This window comes from Palaemon carinicauda, chromosome 28, assembly GCF_036898095.1.
Source record: "Palaemon carinicauda isolate YSFRI2023 chromosome 28, ASM3689809v2, whole genome shotgun sequence".
Classification (NCBI taxonomy): domain Eukaryota; kingdom Metazoa; phylum Arthropoda; class Malacostraca; order Decapoda; family Palaemonidae; genus Palaemon; species Palaemon carinicauda.
Window position 1 is genome coordinate 68819360 of NC_090752.1, and position 24200 is coordinate 68843559.

At 40.9% G+C, this 24200-nt stretch overlaps 1 protein-coding gene across 7 annotated transcripts in view; it reads left to right on the forward strand.

Annotated features, from left to right (window-relative positions):
- The window catches only part of LOC137621649 (ral GTPase-activating protein subunit beta), a 260222-nt gene that overhangs the window by 51271 nt on the left and 184751 nt on the right, over positions 1–24200 (forward strand). For all 7 annotated transcript variants that reach the window (XM_068352115.1, XM_068352116.1, XM_068352117.1 and 4 more), the window contains 2 exons: positions 15251–15452; positions 16127–16291. In XM_068352115.1, the coding sequence (XP_068208216.1) occupies positions 15251–15452; positions 16127–16291 (367 nt within the window). The remainder of the gene's footprint in view (positions 1–15250; positions 15453–16126; positions 16292–24200) is intronic.

The window sequence follows — 24200 nt, forward strand, 5'->3', positions numbered from 1 at the left end:
CTGCAAGAGAATGGTTCACAGAGGTACTTCAATGGCTAATCGACATCCCCAGGACTCTACCTCTAAGAGTGGACCTTCTACGTCAACCTCACGTAGACAGGTTGCACCCAAACCTCCACGCTCTTCGGCTGACTGCCTTCAGACTGTCGAAAGATTCGCTAGAGCTAGAGGCTTTTCGAAGGAGGCAGCCAGTGCGATTGCCAGAGCAAGAAGGGTTTCCACTCGTAGAGTCTACCAATCTAAGTGGGAAGTCTTCCGAAGCTGGTGTAGAGCCAATTCAATATCCTCTACCAATACCTCTGTGACCCAAATAGCTGACTTCCTTCTACATCTTAGGAATGAGAGATCCCTTTCAGCCCCTACGATTAAAGGGTATAGGAGTATGTTGGCTTCAGTTCTCCGCCACAGAGGTTTGGACCTTTCTTGCAACAAGGACCTTCAAGACATTCTTAAGTCTTTTGAGACGTCTAAAGAGCGTTGTCTATCCACTCCAGGCTGGAACCTAGACGTAGTCTTAAGGTTCCTTATGTCATCTAGGTTCGAACCTCTCCAGTCAGCTTCCTTCAAGGACCTTACCCTCAAGACTCTTTTTCTCGTCTGCCTTGCAACAGCTAAGAGAGTCAGTGAGGTTCATGCCTTCAGCAAGAACATTGGTTTCACGACCGAATCTGCAACATGTTCTTTTCAGCTCGGATTCCTAGCAAAGAACGAACTTCCTTCACGTCCTTGGCCTAGATCGTTTGAAATACCTAGCCTCTCCAACATGGTAGGTAACGAACTAGAGAGAGTTCTTTGCCCTGTCAGAGCTCTCAAATATTATCTTAAGAGGTCTAAACCTATTCGAGGACAGTCAGAAGCCTTATGGTGTGCCATCAAGAAACCTTCGAGGCCCATGTCCAAGAACGGGGTTTCGTATTATATAAGGCTTCTGATTAGAGAAGCCCATTCTCACTTAAAGGAGGAAGACCTTGCATTGCTGAAGGTAAGGACCCACGAAGTAAGAGCCGTAGCTACTTCGATGGCCTTTAATAAAAACCGTTCTCTGCAGAGCATAATGGATGCAACCTATTGGAGGAGCAAGTCAGTGTTTGCATCATTTTATCTTAAAGATGTCCAGTCTCTTTACGAGAACTGCTACACCCTGGGACCATTCGTAGCAGCGAGTGCAGTAGTAGGTGAGGGCTCAGCCACTACATTCCCTTAATCCCATAACCTTTTTTAACCTTTCTCTTGAATGCTTTTATTGTTGTTTTTATGGTTGTTACGGTAGGCTAAGAAGCCTTCCGCATCCTTTTGATTTGGCGGGTGGTCTATTCATTCTTGAGAAGCGCCTGGGTTAGAGGTTTTGTAGAGGTCCTTTAGTAGGGGTTGCAACCCTATATACTTTAGCACCTTTGGGTTGATTCAGCCTCCAAGAGGAACGCTGCGCTCAGTAAGGAAGACGAACTTAAAAAAGAGGCAGAGTAACGGTTCAATTCGACTTCCTTACCAGGTACTTATTATTTCATTGTTATTTGAGATAACTGTTATATGAAATATGGGATACTTAGCTATCCTTTAATCTTGTACACTGGTTTTCACCCACCCCCCTGGGTGTGAATCAGCTACATGATTATCGGGTAAGTTTAATATTGAAAAATGTTATTTTTATTAATAAAATAAATTTTTGAATATACTTACCCGATAATCATGATTTAATCGACCCTCCCTTCCTCCCCATAGAGAACCAGTGGACCGAGGAATAATTGAGGAGGTGTCAACAAGAAGTACTTGAGTACCTGGCCACAGGTGGCGCTGGTAAGTACACCCCCTTCTAGTATTGTGATAGCTGGCGTATCCCTCCATAGAATTCTGTCGGGCAACGGAGTTGACAGCTACATGATTATCGGGTAAGTATATTCAAAAATTTATTTTATTAATAAAAATAACATTTTTCCTAACCATACAAACCTTAGGTATTTACACATATTTGCCCGCCAGCCCTGTCCCCCAAGTCAAGTCCTACCTCTAAGCGAAGTAAATCAGTTCACCAGTGTGTGAGGGGGAAGGGGTAGCTAGCTACCCTACCCCTGCTAACTAGCGCAGGGGTAGTTAACCCTCGTTAAAAATCTAATGGCTCGCCATTTCAGCTACGCCGAAAGTAATACCCCTATGTAAATAGCTAAGGTTTGTATGATTAGGAAAAATACAAATTATCTCCGAATTTGTCATTTTTATATGCCCTTCAAGTGTTAAATATTCTCTTTATTTAAAAGAAACTACTACTTATCCCAGCTTTACCCTTATGATAGGCATGGGTGGGTACCTTAGAATGAATAAATGTATATTAGATTGCAATATAAAACGTGCAAAATCAAAATATTAGATGGGGCAGTAATGCAATTATTATGTACATTACAGAACATAGTGCAACATAGACCAGATTGGCTGAATATGTTGGCAATTACTAGTATAGTTTTTTATCAAATTTATAAATTTAATCTTTCACCATTTACAGCATAGCTTCAGGAACTTTCTAAGAATCTTGTTACTTCTTATTATGTTTTTTATTATGGATATCACTAATTATGTTTAGAATTGTCTTTTGATATCCTACAGAGTTACTTTACAGTATTTGTAAACGATAAGTTGTTCCTCTGCGGATACAAACCCTTGTCCTTTAGTAGGAGTATGATTCCAACAAAGCTGGAAACTTGACTTTTAAAAATTATAACAAGGTGTCCATAGTTACTGATGGGAGGTGGGGAATCTCGTCCCCCCTCTGTAGCCAGTCACTTGACTTTAGCTGCCTATCAGTATGGATGTCCTCTCTGTCTTCTTAATTTGGCTGCTTTAATCCTTGTATCTTCTCTTTACAGAATGTTTGCTGTTTGTGGAATGGAGAAACAATATGCAGGCATTTGGTCCTGCCCTGGAGTTGCTTGCCGAAAGTGCAGCTCCTTCACAAGCAGGAGTAATCTTAACCCTGAGTCCTTGTGTCCTTTTTGCAGGGACATGGTACTTTCAAATACCAGACTATTGGTATTCTATGAAGTTCCGTTGCTTTGTCCTTGGGGAAAGGGTTTTCAGTTCAAAGCCGTATGCTTTGGACTGTAAACTGCCCCCGAGTGTTCACTTGCGTGTTCACACTGGTCTCGGTTTGCCCACATGACAAGGGCTTACTCTGCTGAGGTACCTATACAATTGGTTGGTCCTGTCCTGCTCCTGGAGACAGCTTTTCCAACATCGTGATGAACTTCTCTCTTTTTTTTACCACGATTTGGCAATTGTGATAAACCTAGTGAAGTTTCCAACCTTGTGCCCAAGCAGAAGAAACAGTTTTTAAACATCCCACTTACCTGGTAGTTATATATATAGCTTAGTCCCTGACGTCACGGCAGAAATTTCAAAACTCTCGGCAATCGCCGATTGGGTAGCCAGGTGTACCACCAGTGCGCCCTCTAGCCAGGTACCTGGAACCATTCCAACTATTCTTCAGATCTTCCCTGCCGCCTCACCGTAAGACCCAGCTTGCTAAAGTCTCTGTTGATCCCCACTCCATTTGTGTGAAATGTAGTGGTAAAGTGTGTGAGTTGGTTGATCGTTGTGATGAATGTATTATTTTGTCTGAGAGTGAGTGGTTGGAGTATGACCGCTACACTCGTAAGCTTGAGAGTGATAGGATCAAAAGGAGTAAGAGTTTATCTCGTTCTTCTAGGGACTGTACCCCTCTCCGTGTCAATGAACCTATTGATCCTTCACCTGTAGTGGTAGTTCCAGATCCCACTACTGTTGAAGCTAATGAACCAACTCTAAAGGACAAATTGGTGGTCATTCAAGCCCTGGGCAAGAGAGTGGAATCACTCGCAGAGGACAGGACTAAATTATGGTCCGATGTCAAGGAATTAAAGAGTGCAAGTGTCAGTACTAAGGGTTCAGTGAAATTAATCAGTGCAGTGGAGGGTGCGTCTGCTCGGTCCTGTCGTTCTCCTAGCCATAGACCTCTTCCAAGCTCCCCAACCCCTGGGAGAAGGAATGTCGACAGGCGAAAGGAAACGAGAGGTGTTAGCGCCCGAGCAGTTGTCCCCTCGAGCGTACCTGTTGACGCTTCACAGGACGCTCGCCCTTGCCATGGGAAAGGTGAGGTGAAAGTGTTTTCATCTTCATCGGATAACGCAGCACCCAGACTGGGCTGGCGTTTTGCATCGAGACCTCTGAAGAGGAAGATTGCCGCTGTTGAGCAGCGTCGTGTCATGACGCCTCAGGCTCCAGGTTGCAGCCATTGGAGCAGTCCGGAGCGTTTTCCTTCCTGCTCCGAAGAATGTTCTCCTGCCAAGCACCCTGCTATGTCGGTAGGAGATAGAAGGAAGTCGGAAGCTGTCAGGCGTCCATCCCCATCGGTTGGAAGACAGTTTTCGGAGGCTGGCATGACCTCTGTGCATGCTCCTCCTCCTCCTTCAGATTGGTATTCGTCCCCTGAACGCTCTGCGCTTTCCTTGAGCGACGTGGAAGGCGAACTTGTTAAAGAAGCAGCGTCTCATGTTTCGCCACGACAACAAGTTGACCCGAACCTTAGTGTACTGCAAGATATACAGCAGAAACTCTCCTCCCTCATGCAAGTCTATCAGCCTTCAGACAATAAGAGAGTGGCTCACCAAGACGCCGAGCGTCAGGAATCTTCACGCCTTGACGCCAAGCGTCAGAAAGCTAAGAGTCGAGAGGTTCTTGACGCCGAGCGTCGAGAAGAGGAACATCTTACCAAGCGTCGGGAACCTGGTAGTCATGACGCCTAGCGTTGTAAGGAGGAATATCATGCTAAGCGTCGAGTGACTGGTACGCATGACGCCGAGCGTCAAGGAGTTGGACGTCGGGACGCCGAGCGTTAGAACCTCGGACGTCATGAAACCGAGCGTCGAGATCACGAACGTCATAGTTCCAAGCGTCAAGCGTTGGAACAACGTGACGACAGGCATCGTGATATTGGACTCCTTGACGCCAGAAGTCAGGATATTAAGGAGTTGACTCCAAGGAAATAGAACGTGTCTACCTCGATTAGAGACCTGTCGGAAGAAGGGAACGACTGCCACCTTTCCCCTAGTGATCCCATAGAGGAAATCTCGGAAGGAGAAGATCCTAAGACCCTTCATTCGTTGGTGGATTTAAAGAAACTTATGAGAGTTTTTTTCGAAGAGTTTCGTGATTAGTTTGTTCCTGCTGCTCCTCGTTCCCCGCCTTCAGAGTTTATGCTAGGGAAGGTGTTGAAGGAGTCTGTTTATGAAGATGGTGTTGTCTCGCTCATCTAAGAGAGCCTTGAGAATGATGGGGGACTGGATGCAATCTAAGAAGGACCAGGGAAAGACTGTGTTTTCTTTTCCCCCGGCCAGATTAGCATCCAGATCTAGCGTTTGGTACGAGACTGGAGAAGCTCTCAGCTTGGGAGTTCCTGCCTCTGCCTAAGGAGACTTTTCGAGTCTGGTGAACGCTCCTCGTCGGACAGCCATGAGAAGAACCAAAGTGTTTTGGTCAACGTCGGAGCTGGATCACCTTCTCAAAGGCATCTTCAGAGCTTTCGAGGTGTTTAATTTCCTTGACTGGACTCTGGGAGCCTTGGGGAAAAAGGTTTTTGCTTTGAAGGATGTGGACACAGAAGGCCTCGTCCACATTATGTCTTGCATGGACAAAGCCTTAAAAGACGGGTCCAACGAGTTAGCGGCTCTCTTCTCGGCAGGTGTTCTTAAGAAAAGAGCCCAAATGTGCTCTTTTCTGGCAAATGGGGTTACACCCATACAGAAGTCGGAATTGCTGTACGCACCTCTTTCTTCTTCCCTTTTCCCTCAAGAGCTGGTCAGAGAGGTCTCTTCTGCCTTAGCCCAAAAGGCCACACAGGATTTGGTGTCTAAGACAGCAAGGAAGGTTCTGCCTACTTCCTTCTCAAGCTGCAAGCCTAAGGAGGAAGCTCCATCCCATCAGTTTTCTCAGCTCTTTCAAGGGAAAACTTTCAGCAGGGGTAGTACCAGACCCGAGGGAAGGAGAGCAAAGAGGAGAGGCTCGAAACCAGGGCGAAGCAGAGTTTGAATGCATTCGCCTTCAGACAGCAGTAGGAGCCAGACTAACCAACTTCTGGCAAGCTTGGGAGAGAAGAGGAGCAGATCTATGGTCTGTACAGTTACTCAAGGAGGGATACAAAATCCCTTTTGTAGGGAAACCTCCTTTAGTAGCGACTCCCATAGATCTCTCGGCCAGATACAGAGAGGAATCAAAGATACAGGCGATGCAACATCAAATGTCTCTCTTATTAGAGAAGGAGGCAAGAGAGGGTGCGAGAGTTACGGTCACCAGGATTTTACAACTGCTTGCTCCTGGATCCCAAGAACTCGCGGGGATGGAGACCAGTCCTACTGTAGATGTAAGTGCACTCAACGTCTTCGTTCAGAAGACGAAGTTCACTATGGAGACAACAAAATCAGTCCTAGCAGCAGTCAGAAAGGATGACTGGATGGTCTCTTTAGACCTCCAGGATGCTTATTTTCACATCCCCATCCATCCGAAGTTCAGGATATTCCTAAGGTTCATGTACAAGGAGGAAGTTTTCCAGTTTTGGGCTCTTTGTTTCGGCCTAAGCACCGCGCCTCAAATCTTTACGAAGTTGATGTCAAATGTAGTGGGAATGCTGCATTCAAGAGGTATCAGAGCCTCTCTGTATCTGGACGACTGGCTACTCATAGCTCATTCCTACGATCGCTGTCTGGAGGATCTGCAGATGACATTGAAGTTATCAGAATAACTGGGTCTTCTGGTAAACAGAGACAAGTCTTAACTGACTCCATCCCAAGAGATTCTGTATTTGGGGATGGAGATTCGGAGTTGAGTTTTTCGGGCTTTTCCGTCTGCCTCAAGGATGGAACAAGCGCTGGTGAAGCTTCAATGCTTTCTAGAGAAGCAAAGGTGTTCTTTGAGGGATTAGATGAGTCTTCTGGGAACCCTTTCCTCGTTGGAACAGTTTGCCTCCCTGGGATGACTGAATCTTCGCCCTCTTCAGTACCACCTCAATCTACATTGGGACAAGGGAAAGGAGCTGGAGACAAAATGTATCCCTATTTTAGAATCCACAAAGTGATGCCTTCAGTAGTGGAACAACCCCATCAAATTTCAAGAGGGTCTTTCTCAGGAACAGAGGAACCCAGACCTTGTGTTGTGTTCTGACGCCCTGGACTCGGGGTGGGGAGCAACACTGGGAAAGTTGGAGATCTTGGGTTTCTGGACAAAAGATCAGGAGATCCTTCACATAAACCAGAAGGAACTGTTGGCAGTCATGTTAGCCCTCAAAGGCTTCGAAGGGTCAGTCCTGAACAGAGTGGTACAGGTCAACTCAGACAACACTACAGCGTTGGCCTACATAGCCCAGCAAGGGGGAACCCACTCGAGGTCCCTTTATGAGACTGTGAGAGAACTCCTTCTTTGGGCAAAAGAAAAGAATGTAACCCTAGTAATAAGATTCATTCCAGGGGAAAGAAACGTGATGGCAGAGTCTCAGCAGAAGAGGTCAAGTCCCGTCTACAGAGTGGACGCTTCATCAGGAAGTCTGCAAGAGCCTGTGGCGGAGACTTACTGTTCCCCAATGCCAGATCCCCAAGCAGTTCACATCGATGCTTTCCTCATGGACTGGTCCCACCTGGACGTGTATGCGTTTCCTCTGTTCAAAGTAATAAAAAAATTTGTATCGCACGAGGAAACCAGAATGACTCTAGTGGCTCCCTTTTGGCCCACAAGAGAGTGGTTCACAGAAGTACTGGAATGGATGGTGAACACACCAAGAAGCCTACCATTGAGAGTAGATCTACTCGAACAACCCCACTTGGAAAGGTACCATCAAAACCTCCAAGGTCTACATCTAACTGCCTTCAGACTATCGAAAAACTCATGAGAGCTAGAGGTTTTTCGAAGGAGGCAGCTAGGGCGATTACGAGAGCAAGGAGGTCTTCCACCATCAAGGTTTACCAATCCAAGTGAGAGGTTTTTAGAGAATGGTGCAGAGTCAACTCTGTTTCCTCTTCCAGTACCTCTTTGACTCAGATTGCTGACTTCCTTCTATACCTTAGAAGGAAACGTAACTTTTTGACCTCAACTGTCAAGGGTTACAGGAGCATGTCAGTGGCTGTCTTCAGGCATAGGAATTTGGACCTTTCCAATAACAAAGATCTCCAGGACCTTCTCAAATAATTTGAAACAACTAAGGAACAACATCAGGAATCGCCAGCTTGGAATCTGGACAGAGTCTTGAAGTTCCTAATGAGTAACAGGTTTGAGCCTTTACATTCAGCCTCGTTTAAGGACCTCACCATGAAGACTCTCTTTTTGGTCAGTTTGGCGACAGCAAAAAGGGTCAGTGAGATTCATGCCTTCAACAAAAATGTAGGCTTTAGAGATAGCAAGGCTATCTGCTCCTTACAGGTAGGCTTTCTTGCTAAGAACGAACTCCCTTCACAACCCTGGCCCAAGGCTTTTGAAATCCCGAACCTTTCGGATTTGGTTGGAGAGGAATCAGAGAAGGTCCTGTGTCCAGTAAGAGCCCTGAAGTTCTACCTGGAAAGAACGAAGAATTTACGGGGTAAGTCTGTAGCACTTTGGTGCTCAGTCAAGAAACCTTCATTACAGATGTCTAAGAATGCACTATCCTTCTTCATCGGGCTCTTAATAAGGGAGGCTCATTCACATTATAGTGAAGCAGACCTCAAGCTTTTGAAGGTCAAGGCACATGAAGTTAGAGCTGTGACAACTTCTGTAGCCTTCAAGCAGAATAGGTCTTTGCAAAGCATTATGGACACAACATTCTGGAGGAGTAAATCTGTGTTCGCCTCACACTATTTGAAATGTGTCCAGACTCTTTATGAGGACTGCTACACCCTGGGACCATTTGTAGCAGCGAGTGCAGTAGTGGGGGAAGGATCTACCACTACATTCCCGTAACCTAATACCCTTTTCTTCTCTTGGAACTATTGTATTTTTATGGTGGTTTGTGGAGATTGGACACAGTCTTCCACAATCATTGATTTTAGTCAGGTGGTCAGTTTGTTCCTTGGGAGTGCCCGGAACAAGGGTATTGGAGGAGGTCCTGTCACATAGAGGTTATACACCGGTTTGACAGAAAATCTTCAGCTCCCTGGGTGGATCGCTGGATCTCGTAAGGAAAGCAGACATAATGAGGGAGGAATTCATTGAAGTCAGCTTCCTTAACAGGTACGTACCCTTAAGCTTGTTTGTTAACTCTTAGGTAAATTCCAACAATGTTGGATGTCTCTGACCCTCCACCAAAGGTGTCAATCAGCTATATATATAACTTTCAGGTAAGTCAGATGTTTAAAAATGATATTTTCATAATAAAATAAATTTTTGAACATACTTATCTGGTAGTTATATATAATTTAATTCCCACCCTCCTCCCCTCTAGAGACCTAAGGGCATGGAAGATCTGAGGAATACTTGGAATGGTTCCAGGTACCTGGGTAGAGGGTGCACTGATGGTACACCTGGCTATCCAATCGGCAATTGCCGCGAGTTTTGAAATTTCTCCCGTGACGTCAGGGACTAAGCTATATATATAACTACCAGGTAAGTATGTTCAAAAATTTATTTTATTATGAAGATATAATTTTTCCTTCTGACGATTGCATTAGTAGATTCAGGAGGGTAGCTAGTGTGACCTTTCCTGTACCAACAATAATTATCAGCTCAGCAGTGGCAACAAGAACTTGGAAACATCTTCCCTTTTGAGAAGTTCGTTCCACATGGAGGTCTCCACCAGAGGTGCCTTCAATGGCGTCTGAAGATTAAACACTGGACAGTTGGCAGTGAACCCCCTTTTGATCTGCCTCCGGTGAACCAAGAGGTTTGGGACAATCCAACCTGGTGGCTAAGGGGCTAGTACCTTATCAAGGGAACCCTTTGGAGTGCTCTCCTACATAATGGTTACTCTTTACATATGCTTTGAAGGAGGGTTGTGGAGCACACTTAATGAATCAGATTGCCTCAGGTTACTGGTCCAAGGAAGAAAAGCCTGCACATCAACCTGTTGCCACTGTAGTGGCAAACTTTTAATGAACAAGCAGATACTGTTTTATAGCACCTCTGCAATTTGGCTCACTCTTGGGTACTAAACAATGCTGTGGAGCTGTCAGCAAGATTCATTCCGGCAACAATAAATGTAATCGCAAACAAGTTCAGTCACCAGAGTCAAAGTGGTAGGAGCTGAGTGGTCCCTTCATCGTCTAGTGGCAGAGTCTTTTGACATTGTGGGGTTCCCCATCAATAGACATGTTTGTCTAAAGATTCTACAGAAAACTACATGTTCTATTTGCTGGTTCCCGACCATCTATTGGCGCTAGAGGATGCATTTCAATACCCGTGGGACAATCTCAATATACTGAATATACTGTATATGGTTTTCCACCCTTTTGCCTAATATGAAGGGTAGTCAAATGGATACCGACTACCTCAAACCTCTGAGTAACTCTGATGGCTTCCAAATGGCTACCATCTAATGGTATCCAGACCTAATGATGTTCTTCATCGAGGTACTAAGTGAGCTACCCTTTTTGCCCAATCTTTAGTGTGCCACACCTGCAGAGGTATCACAGCTTGATGACAGCCCTGTCACTCAACGCACCGTGAAAGTGATCTCTGGATATATCCGAAAATCCTTGACGGCAGTATACTAGACAAATTGGTCAGTCTTCTGTAATTGGTGCCGTAAAAGGGGTACAGTACCTTTCCAGTCGGAGCCTGTATTTAACTAATTGTTGACCTTCTTGTCTACCTTTGCTGAGAGAAGCTTAATTCAGTTTTATCAGTGAAAGGCTATTGTTTAGCCTTGAGTCAAGTTTTTGAATAAACTTAAAAGCCTTGACCTCTCGTCATTTAGGGAATTGTCAATGCTGATGATGAGCTTTGACCAGTCGTGCCAGCCAAAAGAACTTAGACCACCTGCATATGATGTGACCAAAGTTCTAAGGTCCTTAAAAAGGGCTTCGTATGAACCTTTACGGCAAGTGTCAGATAAAGACCTAACTCAAGGACAGTGTTCTTGCTTGCCTTGGCCTCTGTGAAACGAGTAGGCGAGATACATGGCATTTCCTACAACGTTAGTCATTCTGAGGGGTGCAGAATGGTCTTATTCACCATTTTTCCAGAGTTTATTGCAAAAACCCAGAACCCTGCCATGGATGATCCAAAGTTTTATACCTACTCCATTACCTCCCTTATAGATGTTATTGTTAATACGGAGGTCTTGCTTTGGTGCCCTGAGGGCAAACAAGCAAGACCTTTCCTTTAGACCACGACTTCAAATCCTGTTTTCGAGTTCAAACAGGTATAAGATCTTCAAAAACACCATCTCCTTCTAGTTTTAAGAAACAATAATGAGAGTGTATTCACTGTCATTGAGGAATCCCTAGGAATGTACACAGGAATGCGCTATGAAGGCACAGTGGTTGGGGCAAGTATTGAAGATAGGTGTCGGGAAATGCCAGAAAACCTTATAGGTTTCGGGAAATGCCAGAAAACCTTCACAGCCCAATACCTGAGGGAATATAGCCACAAGTCCTTTGACGGAATCTCTGAAGGACATTACAAAGTGACTCAATGGGTGGTGCAGCATACCTAGCTCCCTCAGAGGACAAGAAGCATCTTGTCTAAGATACAGGTTATGACGACTGTTGGTAAGAGTGAAAATTTCTGGATCTTACTACAGTCGCGCCATTATTCACTGGAATGGGCTAGGAAGCAGCTAAGCTACCATACCGAGTTACTATTCTATTGTGTAGATACAAAAATGTCCCTCCATTTTCCTTGTGAGGGTGATGATGGATAGAAATGTAATCTCATTACTAATTGCTAAACATTTCAGACAGTGTGCCCCATGAGGATAAGTTATTCTGTGACTGTCTGTGTAAAATAGAACCCTAGACTATCATCTGGGAATATTTTCTTTGGTTGGTGTGGCGTATTGAAGTCGACACTCTTGTCCCTTTTCAGGTCTTAAGTGTTCAACATCCTGGGATTTTAAACAAGCCAGTTTGGTTATAGGAACATCCTCCTTCCTAAGGATAAGTTTCCTATTAAAGGACGAGTGTTTGTATCTGTGTAGAACAAATCCCAATACAAATCTCAGTTCTTTTAAGTTACAGTTCCTGCCTCAGCCACCCCTCATTTCCCTGGTGGAGTCAAAATGGCTTAGTGGTGTACTGGCAGAGAGGCGGGGATTCCCTCCCACCTGCCAGTATCTACCGACACCCTTATAATTTGTAACAGCTGAGTTTCTAGCTTCACTTTAATCATTCTCTTATTAAAGTACTCGGGGTTGTATAGTTAGGAAAACTACTTGAAACAATTTGTGATATTACAAAATTTTTCTCATATTTTTTCTCACATCACTGGCTGCATTCAAGAGGGTAGCAATACTACAGTACAGTCCCGAATTATGTGTTCGAATTATACGATACCCCTTTTATGAGATCGCTATTTTTCAAAAATAAATTTTCTGTATCTGTGTAGCTGTTCAAAGTCTACTAGTCAAGCACTACAAAATGTATCAAATCTATTGTCTTTTTAAGTATATTGGTCGCCCTAAATACAGTACGCTGATTTATAATAAATGTTACAAAACAATATTAACATTACATCTTATTAACATAATTTCATAATAAATAACCTATTTAAGGATAAAATTCCACATCAACAGTGAAATCTACTGTTAACTGTGCGAGTCCAGCTGACAAAATGTAAACACAATTGAGGTTATGTTCTCGGCAATCTTTATCTTTCTCCAACCTTTCGATAATTTTAATGGTAGTGTTAATGATAGTATATTAAAGCATTATTTTTGTTTAGTGCAATATATATATAAAAGCTGTATTTTTCCCTTCGGGCGTTCAAGGTTTTCACGAGTAGACTGGGTTCGTTTATTGGCAGTGAATGGCCTAAACTTCGGTAACGAGTCGGCAATATTTTGTCATACTGTATTTTAAACAGTATACATTTGATTGGCAAAGATTGGTTTTGTAGAGTACATGGTATAATTATAGAAATCAATCTCTCTCTCTCTCTCTCTCTCTCTCTCTCTCTCTCTCTCTCTCTCTCTCTCTCTCTCTCTCGTGTTATACAATACTAACAAATAGATGAAGAAACCAAAATAAGTTTTCTTAAAGTGTCGATTAAATACAAAACGAAAAAATAATACCGTGTATACATCCATTTCAATCATAGCTTGAAATACGGTATCCGAATTCGTCAGCAAACCACAATTTTTTAGGAAACATCATTTTATTCTAGAAAATTGCTACTCTTTAAATAGTTAATTGCGCTTTAAGAAAACATGTACATTTGTTTTTAAATTTCGGGTGTGTTTTAAAAATCGAGTATTGCTGACTTCTTTTTGTTTTACTTCTGGCTGTGATCAGATCAGCTGATGTCTAGCTGCCGCTCTCAATAATATGCGCATACGAATACAGTAAAAAAGTATTGTTTATACCATTTCTTAACTTATTCAAACCATCTATACAGTTAGTTAATATTACATAAGCACCAATGTGTTTTAACCTTTCATATTTTTTGTTTAGTACTTTTAAAACACACACTCCTCTCTCTCTCTCTCTCTCTCTCTCTCTCTCTCTCTCTCTCTCTCTCTCTCTCTCTCTCTCTCTCTCTGCTCTCTCTCTCTCTCGCTCTCTCTCTCTCTCTCTCGCTCTCTCTCTCTCTCTCTCGCTCTCTCTCTCTCTCTCTCGCTCTCTCTCTCTCTCTCGCTCTCTCTCTCTCTCGCTCTCTCTGTGTGTGTGTGTGTGTGTGCGCTACCTTTTGCTACCTCTCATTTTTTACCTCTGTCTCTAACAAATGAAATCTTGTGTGTGTGTGTGTGTGTGTGTGCGCTACCTTTTGCTACCTCTCATTTTTTACCTCTGTCTCTAACAAATGAAATCTTTGTGGCTTCACAAAGTATTAATTATATTAAAAATCAATCATGATTCAATTTTCCTTACTTTCTCCAAACTCGCACCATCTCTGTCACGTCGAACATTATAGCGGTAACTTAATTGTTTGATGACTTTAAAACCCGGCCTAGTACTTTCTTCTTCTTTTTACTTCTTTTTCTGATGGTTCCGTAATTGAGGTGGGTACAAGTTGATTTATAACTGAAGTTAGGAAAAGTATTTTGGATATGAAATGGACAATTGTCTTTTGTAAAAGATTAGAGTTATCTTAAATTATCATTCTGATTAAAAAAAAAAAAAAAAAAAAAACTTTTTCCTGCTTTGCTACGTATGTAGGAATTTATATAGTATCATTATTTATCACTTTGATCATGCGTGCACGCTCCAAAGATGGAGCGTACAGTAAACGAATGGAAGGTTTCCGTTTCAGGCGGCGTCATAAAGAAAAACATTATATAAATGGCATTCATTTCATTTATTTGGAAGTTCTAAGAAAAATTAAGTAGAACATTGGTAATAACAAAATCAATATATTATTCAATACTTGGTAAGATTACTGTCGATGCAAAAACTAACGTAAACACAGATGTGTAAATGCGTCTGTTTCTTCGTTATGATCAGAGATAAACGTAAACAAAACATTGGTTGTCGTATTTTATTGTGCTTTTGGGCGTGTTTACGAAACGCATGATATAGAATCGCCTTTATTTTGATAATTCTGGATTTTCAATGATACAACAAAAGTTAGTCTATAGAGTGATGGTTTTGCTATTCACCAGTTGTCTTATATAATAGATATGACAAACATTAAAATTTGTCTGTATTTTGGGTCGTGTTATAACGGGAAATATACAGTGTTTACACCCATCCTGATTGTAATTTTAACCTTTTTTCAAGTTATTAGAACTTTAAAGTATATTAAATGTTTGATTTATTTACAAGAACAATTTGATATTATAAAAAAATACAGTGTAGTACATAGAAAGTATTGGAAATGGGTAGTAAACCGTTTGAATAGGCAAGTTGCTGATTGCCATGGCCCCAATGGAATTATTTCTGTTAGTTGTTTGTTTCGAAATATACGATTTTCCATTTATATGAGGGCGTTGATCGACCAAATTCTCGCATAATTCGGGACCCTACTGTACTATGCTTTTATGTTCTTATTGAAATAGTTTTTTAATCCTTTGTGGTGTGTTGATATAATGTCTTTTAGCTCTTTCTAGAAGACATTCTTTGTCTCTCAAAGAATTTATGGTTACTGATTTCCAATATGTTTCAAATTCTAGGCACTTGGTTATGGGCTGAGTTTTCCTCTCTCAGAAATTGATATATTACGAGATTGTGTGAGTGTGTACTGCGAGTGGTTATCAGCCCTTCTCCCAAACCCCAAGAGTAGCGTCCCAGCACCGATATTGAGTGACCCAAATCATTATGCACGCATTGTAATAAATCACTTCTATTACCTCTTTGTTCCAAGAGGTGCTCAAGGTAAGAGCACTTGTAGTATATTATTTGTTTATTATCCTTTCCTGAACCCTCTTGTATTTATTTATAAAGCACTAGTTGTGTGGAAGCCTTAGAGTGTTTTCATTAGAAGGGTATAGTATATTGGTACTGTTTGTAAAATGTTCAATTGATGAATTACTATGGACTGTGTGGAAATTTGTATCAGAATATTGATTTAGAGAGGATATAGTACATTTAATGTAATGCTGTTGTGGTGCAGTATATGGCTACATAGAAGTCTGAATGCATTTTAGTAACAACGTAAGAGATGTTATATGCAAATTGTACTCACAATTTGGTGGAGTGTACTTAGTCTTTTTCAATTACAGTATAGGAGGAATCCTTGTAGCAGATATTTTTGTGCTGTTTAATTTGCAAAATAAATTTTTTTATTACATACTTTATAACCATTATTGTCACAAATGTAGTTTCTATCATGTATGAGGATCATATTTAAAATTGATGATAATTTTTTTTAATCTTGTTAATTCAGACAGCCAAGCTTCCAGTAGATATTCTACTGTATTAATTTGTTTTTTAATATTGTACTATGTGTGTGTAATGTATTTTCTAGAAATTGATAGTAAAAAACAGTAAAGATTTGCATCTATTTCAGATCAACTTATTTTATCATTATTTGTTTTCACGATATATAGGCCCAGATGTCATAAATCGCCAAGCAGTTCTTTGTCACCGGGTTTTAAGAACCTTGCAGAATATTGCTCAGAATTCACCTTGTCTAAGCGAAGATACCTGGCAAACTTTACTGTTGTTTTTGCTGCACATTAATTCTGCTTTGTTGTCCCCACCAACTGTGAAAGGTATTTCCATTCTAGTCATTATGTATTTATCATAGTTAACCGAGGTAAGAATGTATAATTTAAAAACAAAATATGGTCAGTCAATGTTCTCTTCACTTACGTGATTATTATTGGTTTCCTCTCAGAATGTAGCTTAAATGCATAACTAAATCAGTTAAAATACCTGTTGCATGTGTGAAAGTTCTGTTATGCAGGAGCCCCTTTGTCATGTCATGAATAACCAAAGACTTATAAAATTCTAGGGAAGTTTAAAGCTTCATTGAAGGAAATATCCATCTTTATAGTATAGATTTTTACTAGTAATCTGTCGAGTTTGGTGATGAACAAGTATATGGGTCATTGTTGAATAATAGTGTATTGAATTAGAGCCTCTTATTACTACTTGAAAAGGTTCTAAAAGGAAACCATGATATTACTCAAAATGGAAGAAAATACTGTAATCTTGTTTCATCCTGTAGATCATACATAAACTTTAAGCTCTTCAGCGGTTTTTCCTTTTATAGAAATGCTATACAAGGTCTCTAAATCATCATCGAGGCCCAGGGTAAATCTTCCATTTTGTTAAACTTTATATACTATAAATACAGTATTTTATATATACATTGTAGCACCATATGGAACAAGTATGAATTTCCTTATGGAATCTCATTATTGCTATTTGTGATTCCCATCTCAATCACCATTTATTGAATTTAGTAATCACTGTAATAGTTGAGGCAGCCATATAAGCATACAAGGTAGTTACAGTTATCAGTACTTGCATGGCTGATTTGAGTTATTAGGTTTAAAAAATTGAGGATACTGATTATCTAGCTCAACATATTAATTTACCAATAGGAATTTTGTATGTTTAGCACTTGGTAATGAATAGCTCAGCCAGTGTGAGTGGTCTCATTTACCTCTATTTCCACATTGTAATTGATGTTAAACTTTGGTTTTTCATTGCATCAGTGCTTTGACTTATAATTCATGGAAAGTAATTTTCCCCCTAAGTTGCTATTAATTTTCTGTAGGTGTATGACTAATTCTGTTTTTATTAAAGGAGGGGTTTAAGAATGTAGTGTTAAATACTGTACGTAGTCTGTGTAGAATACTAGATTGTAACTAGGAATGAGTTTTTAGTTTTGAGAAGGTTTTGAAGCCTGCATGAGCATAATTTAAATTTTTCCCTTCTGAAATGCATGTAGGGATTTACTCTTGCTTATTTCAGTCTTATTGATTATTAGCATGAATTATTTGCAGGGACTTGCTTAGTAGATTCATGATATGTTCTAATGCCTGTATGTTTGAGTTTTACCTAATTATCCCTTTTAAACAGACCTATATAAATACCAGAAAGGATTTTGTATCAAGTTCCTTTAGTTTGGCATTGAAAATCATTTGCTAAGTTCATCATAACTTATTTGAAGTAAAGGAATGTAGTTAGAAAAGATCAGTTACTTCTAGAGAGGGATTCATGTTTTTACTTTGTTACTGAATACACCATGTTTTAAATTTTATGATACATGGAATATTGTTGCTCCTTTTTTGTTAATTTTTTAGAGATATGTTGTTTTAGCTGCTAGCCATAAATCACATAAAAATTAGTGATATTGATTATTTATAGAAATTCCTTGCCTTGATGAACACTTTGTATCTTCATATTTTCTGTTTTGGTAGGAGCCTCGCTATGTTTCATTCTTGGATATTTTTGGATTGAAGTCTTGTCTAAAATCTCAATGTTTTCCTATCTAAGATGCTCACATTTAAAACTGGCCGGTTACTAATTACAAAAGCAGTAGATCTCTCAGACGTTGCAAAGTATATTACCTGATTGTTGCTAAGGTATTAAATTTTATTGAACATTTTTTTTTTTCAATACAAACCTCATCTCTTGCATTCAATCCACATTCTTGGTCATTAAATGTCCAATCACTCTGCAGCCTATTTTATAGCCAAGAGAAGAAGAGCAGTAGTCATCTACTCTTGTATTACCTAGAATTATCTGCCTCACTTTTTAGTGTGTTCTAGATCTGAGACTGGCCCGTGACGGGTGCTAGGGGTAGTTCGTTTATTACATTAGTAACAGGTTTATTGATGGGTCATTATTTTAATGAAACTACCTGTTATTCCTGTGCAATTTATTCAAAAAGGTATACTTTAACAAATATATTTAAAATAATGGCCATGGCCTATAAAGACCCTTTGTTATCACTGGAAAGAAGTGCCTATGTAAAGATCAGGTGAACATATAGTGATTCATTTGCAAGTCAAAGTTTCGACTAGATACAATATTTTTTTAGTGTATATCTGTAATTTCTTTTTCCTTTGATTAATTGAGGTATGTCTCCGGAGGTTTTACAAGCTAGATTTTGTGAAGAATGCAAAGTGAAAAAGCTATTATCAGTTTAGGTGGGTGCACATTCAAATTGTATCCCATGTAGCAGACTCAATTGCTTCTTACTTGTTTGTTTTGCTGAATTTTGTCCCTTTTCAGAGGAGCTTATGACTGAATTTTAGCATTATCCGAAATTAGAGGCTAGTGGCAAGGAATGGGAAGCTAAACATAAGAAAGGAGAGTGAAGTTTTATTTTGGGGTCAGGTTCTGTTTCATATGGTATCCTCTTCCCTTGATACCCCTCTTCCGTTCAGGCTACATTTTCTCTCCTTGAACAAGTTGGTAGTAGTTATTGTAGGTGTGGAAACTTTTTCTTGATGATTCTAAAGGGAACTTGATTGGAGTTTACAGATGTATTTGATAAAAGGTCTGGGAATGTTGGAAAAATATTGGAATCTTTTCAGTCGCATTTTGTAGAACCTTCATTGGTTCCTGTGTGCAATTTGTTCCTATGAGTACACAAACCTTTCATCATTTGAAATAGGGATATGGAATTTTCTCATTGACTGGCTCTTTTATGGTTGTCCAGTAATGTGATACCAGTGCAACAATGAATGCATTCACCCTAGTATCAGGTGATCGGTCCTTGTGGATCTCTCAACTCTTTTTAAAGAAAATTGTTACTATGTACCCAATACCATGCATATTGGAACACGGTTGTGGGTCTACTACAATTGTTTTGGTCTGAGGGATTAATCTTGTTCAGGATGGATCATCCGTACCAACGGCAAATTGGTCCTATTAGGGACTGATCACTTGTGCCTATGTCCTATTGGTTCCATTAAGTACTGACCACCCATACTGACATTCCATTGGTCCATCTAAGACTGTCATTGATGGCCCATGAGGCCATGGCTGTTTATGTGAGGATGCAGCTTATCCCATGGGGCCAACAGCTTGTAGGGCTGCGGCTGATTGCTCACAAATGCGCTGATCATGGTATGGACCAAGTAATCGAGGACTTTGAGCGCTCTTTTTCACTTTTCACCTGGACGACACAGTACCATTTTGGTCTCTTCTTTCCCGAGATACTTTGGTACTTTTGAAATAGTTTATACCACCGCTTAGTACTGGTCCTGCACACTACCGCTGTTGAAAGTACTGAGCAGATCTGTGATTGGTCCCTGCTCTGGGCTTCATAGCACTGAGCTGGGTAGACCACATGACCATGCCTTTCCACCATAGGTAGGGTACTTTGTACTTCTCTTCCACTCTGGCACCAGGGATTGCTTTCCAGACATGGAACAGGACAATTCACAGCATGATTCATGGTTTTCCTTCTTATTAAAAGTTTCTGGATCTGTTCATATTTGAACCTTCATATTCTAGGGAGAAGAAACAAACCCAGAATGTGTTGTCAAGCTTATAAGCTATTTTTTTTTTACCATTTATTGACTGATGGTCAGTCTCTGTAGCACATTTGGGACCCCGAGACCATAGTTGCTCCAAATATTGGATAAGTGCTGTACTCCTCGTGGACCTCTCTAGGGATCTGGTTTTCTAAGAAAGACTGCAAGCCTTCATTGGTGGCCATGCCATTTGGTTTGGTTTTGAGAAATGCCACGGCCAATTCCAAATCCCATCAATGAACACCAGCAACTTCTTCCTTCAGAAGGGGTTAGACCGTACTCCAGTCAGTCTTTCCCTTCCCAGGCTGAGTCTAGGAGGGATGTTAGGAAGAGGAAGAAGAAGGGCAGTAACAATGTAGAGGTGTCACCTGCTGTTAGTAATGGGGTACCTTGCCTTGTATATTCCATCCATCTTCCATCCAAATCCATTCCATACCTACCTTCTAGGTTTCATCTCTGGTTGTGAAACAGAGGTGGAATGATCCTTGAGTTTTACTTTATAAGGCATGTGCGACCTTTTCCAGTCTTCTCCTGTCGGCTGTTCATGAGTCATCACAGCAGTAGAGTATGAGTCCGTACTCCTCTCAGTCGAACCAGTACTTGAAAGCCCGATTCTTATTGTAACTTTTGCTCTATACTCAGTAATGAGAGAAGAAGACTTCATGCAAGCCTTCAGTAATTCTGAAAGCACCTGTTTCACTGAGGTGTTCACATGAGAGTTCACACAAGTGTTTACATAAGTGTCAAGATTGGGCTGCCTGGAATTATTTTGTTGGAGGCTTTCCAGGACAAGATTGAGGCTATTCCTCCCTCTTATTATGATTGGAGGATTCTGATCACTAGGAACTGCTGACCCATTCATGCCAACAAGGAAGAACTGTTGGCAAGGGGAGAAGAGAGAGTTTGATCTCCCTTCTTCCTGTTTCAATGCCTTCCCTCCCCATTTTCAAATAAATCTTAGAATAAAAATAGATGCCTTGATTTCAATTTCTCCATCCATATACCAAAGGCACTTCCCCCAATTTTGGGGGGTAGCCGACATCAACAAGAACAAAACAAAAAGGGGGACCTCTACTCTCTATGTTCCTCCAGCCTAACCAGGGACTCAGCCGAGTTCAGCTGGTACTGCTAGGGTGCCACAGCCCAACCTCCCACATTTCCACCACAGATGAAGCTTCATACTGCTGAGTCCCCTACTGCTGCTACCTCCGCGGTCATCTAAGGCACCGGAGGAAGCAGCAGGGCCTACCGGAACTGCGTCACAATCGCTCGCCATTCATTCCTATTTCTAGCACGCTCTCTTGCCTCTCTCACATCTATCCTCCTATCACCCAGAGCTTTCTTCACACCATCCATCCACCCAAACCTTGGCCTTCCTCTTGTACTTCTCCCATCAACTCTTGCATTCATCACCTTCTTTAGCAGACAGCCATTCTCCATTCTCTCAACATGGCCAAACCACCTCAACACATTCATATCCACTCTAGCCGCTAACTCATTTCTTACACCCGTTCTCACCCTCACCACCTCGTTCCTGACCCTATCTACTCGAGATACACCAGCCATACTCCTCAGACACTTCATCTCAAACACATTCAATTTCTGTCTCTCCATCACTTTCATTCCCCACAACTCCGATCCATACATCACAGTTGGTACAATCACTTTCTCACATAGAACTCTCTTTACATTCATGCCCAACCCTCTATTTTTTACTACTCCCTTAACTGCCCCCAACATTTTGCAACCTTCATTCACTCTCTGACGTACATCTGCTTCCACTCCACCATTTGCTGCAACAACAGACCCCAAGTACTTAAACTGATCCACCTCCTCAAGTAACTCTCCATTCAACATGACATTCAACCTTGCACCACCTTCCCTTCTCGTACATCTCATAACCTTACTCTTACCCACATTAACTCTCAACTTCCTTCTCTCACACACCCTTCCAAATTCTGTCACTAGTCGGTCAAGCTTCTCTTCTGTGTCTGCTACCAGTACAGTATCATCCGCAAACAACAACTGATTTACCTCCCATTCATGATCATTCTCGTCTACCAGTTTTAATCCTCGTCCAAGCACTCGAGCATTCACCTCTCTCACCACTCCATCAACATACAAGTTAAACAACCACGGCGACATCACACATCCCTGTCTCAGCCCCACTCTCACCGGAAACCAATCGCTCACTTCATTTCCTATTCTAACACATGCTTTACTACCTTTGTAGAAACTTTTCACTGCTTGCAACAACCTTCCACCAACTCCATATAGCCTCATCACATTCCACATTGCTTCCTTATCAACTCTATCATATGCTTTCTCCAGATCCATAAACGCAACATACACCTCCTTACCTTTTGCTAAATATTTCTCGCATATCTGCCTAACTGTAAAAATCTGATTCATACAACCCCTACCTCTTCTAAAACCCCCCTGTACTTCCCAGATTGCATTCTCTGTTTTATCCTTAATCCTATTAATCAGTACTCTACCATACACTTTTCCAACTACACTCAACAAACTAATACCTCTTGAATTACAACACTCATCCTCCTTAAAATCATTATAATCGAATATATGTACTCTATAGGAATTTGATTGTACCAAATTAAATTTAAATGATGAGATTCAATTATAGGGAAGTGTTTTTGGGATTGGTAATGTTGTATTTAGCACACGAATCCCAGGTAATTCTATTGAAATAAACAATTTGTGAACTAGAAAGAATTTTTTCAAAACTTACCTGGGATTTGTGTAAATTCCCACCTGCCTCATCATTTACAGTGGCTATGATATTTTTTCTGTATATAGAGTATACTCAATCTTACTCAAAATCTTATGAAAATAGTTGGGGTTAAAAGAGAACTCTTTATGCTCGCCTGTTCCTTACACTGGTACCTCTATCCCACTGGAAAAAAGGGTCTTGAATAAGATGTGGTGAGAGTTTTTTTATGATAGTTAATCTATTTCTTCTTTAAATTAATAGCTCATTAATCCCAGGCAATTACGGAAGTAATATATTTTAGGGTAAAAACTACGGTATGTTTATGTTATATATAGAATTCACTATTTCATTAAGTATCAGAAAGATACTGAGTAGTTCATTTGGAAAATAAAAGAGATCACTGGTAAAATACAAAACACACCAAAAGGAAATTATTGCAAGAAATAAAGAAGGTAATGCCCAGGAAGTATAATTAAAGAGTGTGTTTGCATTTGTTTCTGACATGTATAGATAACCTTACCCTCGTTAATTTATAATCCGTGGCCATTGCTAACTAAAAAGTTGGCTTTTAATTGAAGTAAAACAGAGAAAAGCAGTTGATTTCTGAAGTATTATAAGTAATTGCACCTCTCCAAAAACAGGATAAGATATATAGAAAACTGCACATAAAAAAATGACAAATGTGATGGAAAAATCTTGAGTTTAAGGGAGGGAATATGAATGGGAACTAATGATGTCTTAACTACTAGGTATTTAACAATTTTTACATTTATTCCTATGTGGATGCAACCTTCTGAGTCATTTAATGGGGTTACTTCTGGTTTTGTTTCTTAACAACCAGACCCCCCCAAAAAAAAGAATTGGTAGATTGCGTCATGCTATGCTGCTGGGCTGCCAGTCACAATACTTCTGGCCTTGGAGGTAGTAAGATGCCCCAGACTTCACTCCTATGATAAGACAATGTCATCGCCCACTTGTCACCCTTATTTTTGCTTGTGCTTGGGTCTTTATTTTAGGACATTAATTGTTACTTGTGTGTGAATTATTTGGGATTTAGAAGGTGCCTTTTGACCACTTCGACCTTGTTGCCTTCTTGTTTGGGCCATAATGGTCGCCCTTGTGGAACCTTTATGAACAGGATAGAGGTGGATCCTCACCTGGTATGTCCAGCATGTAGAGGAAAGAGAAGTTTGGTAAAATTTCCTTGTAAGTAATGTAGGGAGTGGTCATCCTTCCAATGGGATAGAGATCTTTCACCTCCTTCTCCCTTGGTATGTGGTGAGAAGAAACGCAAAATAAGTGCGCCGTTGAACGTTATCCCGCATCTAAGTTTTACGTGTCAGAATCCCTCTGAGGTTTCTGTCACAGCGGACAATGGCCCTAATTTCGTGAACATATCTCCTTTTGTCAGTAATGTGATTATGGAATTAAACCTGATCCAGATCCGCTAGA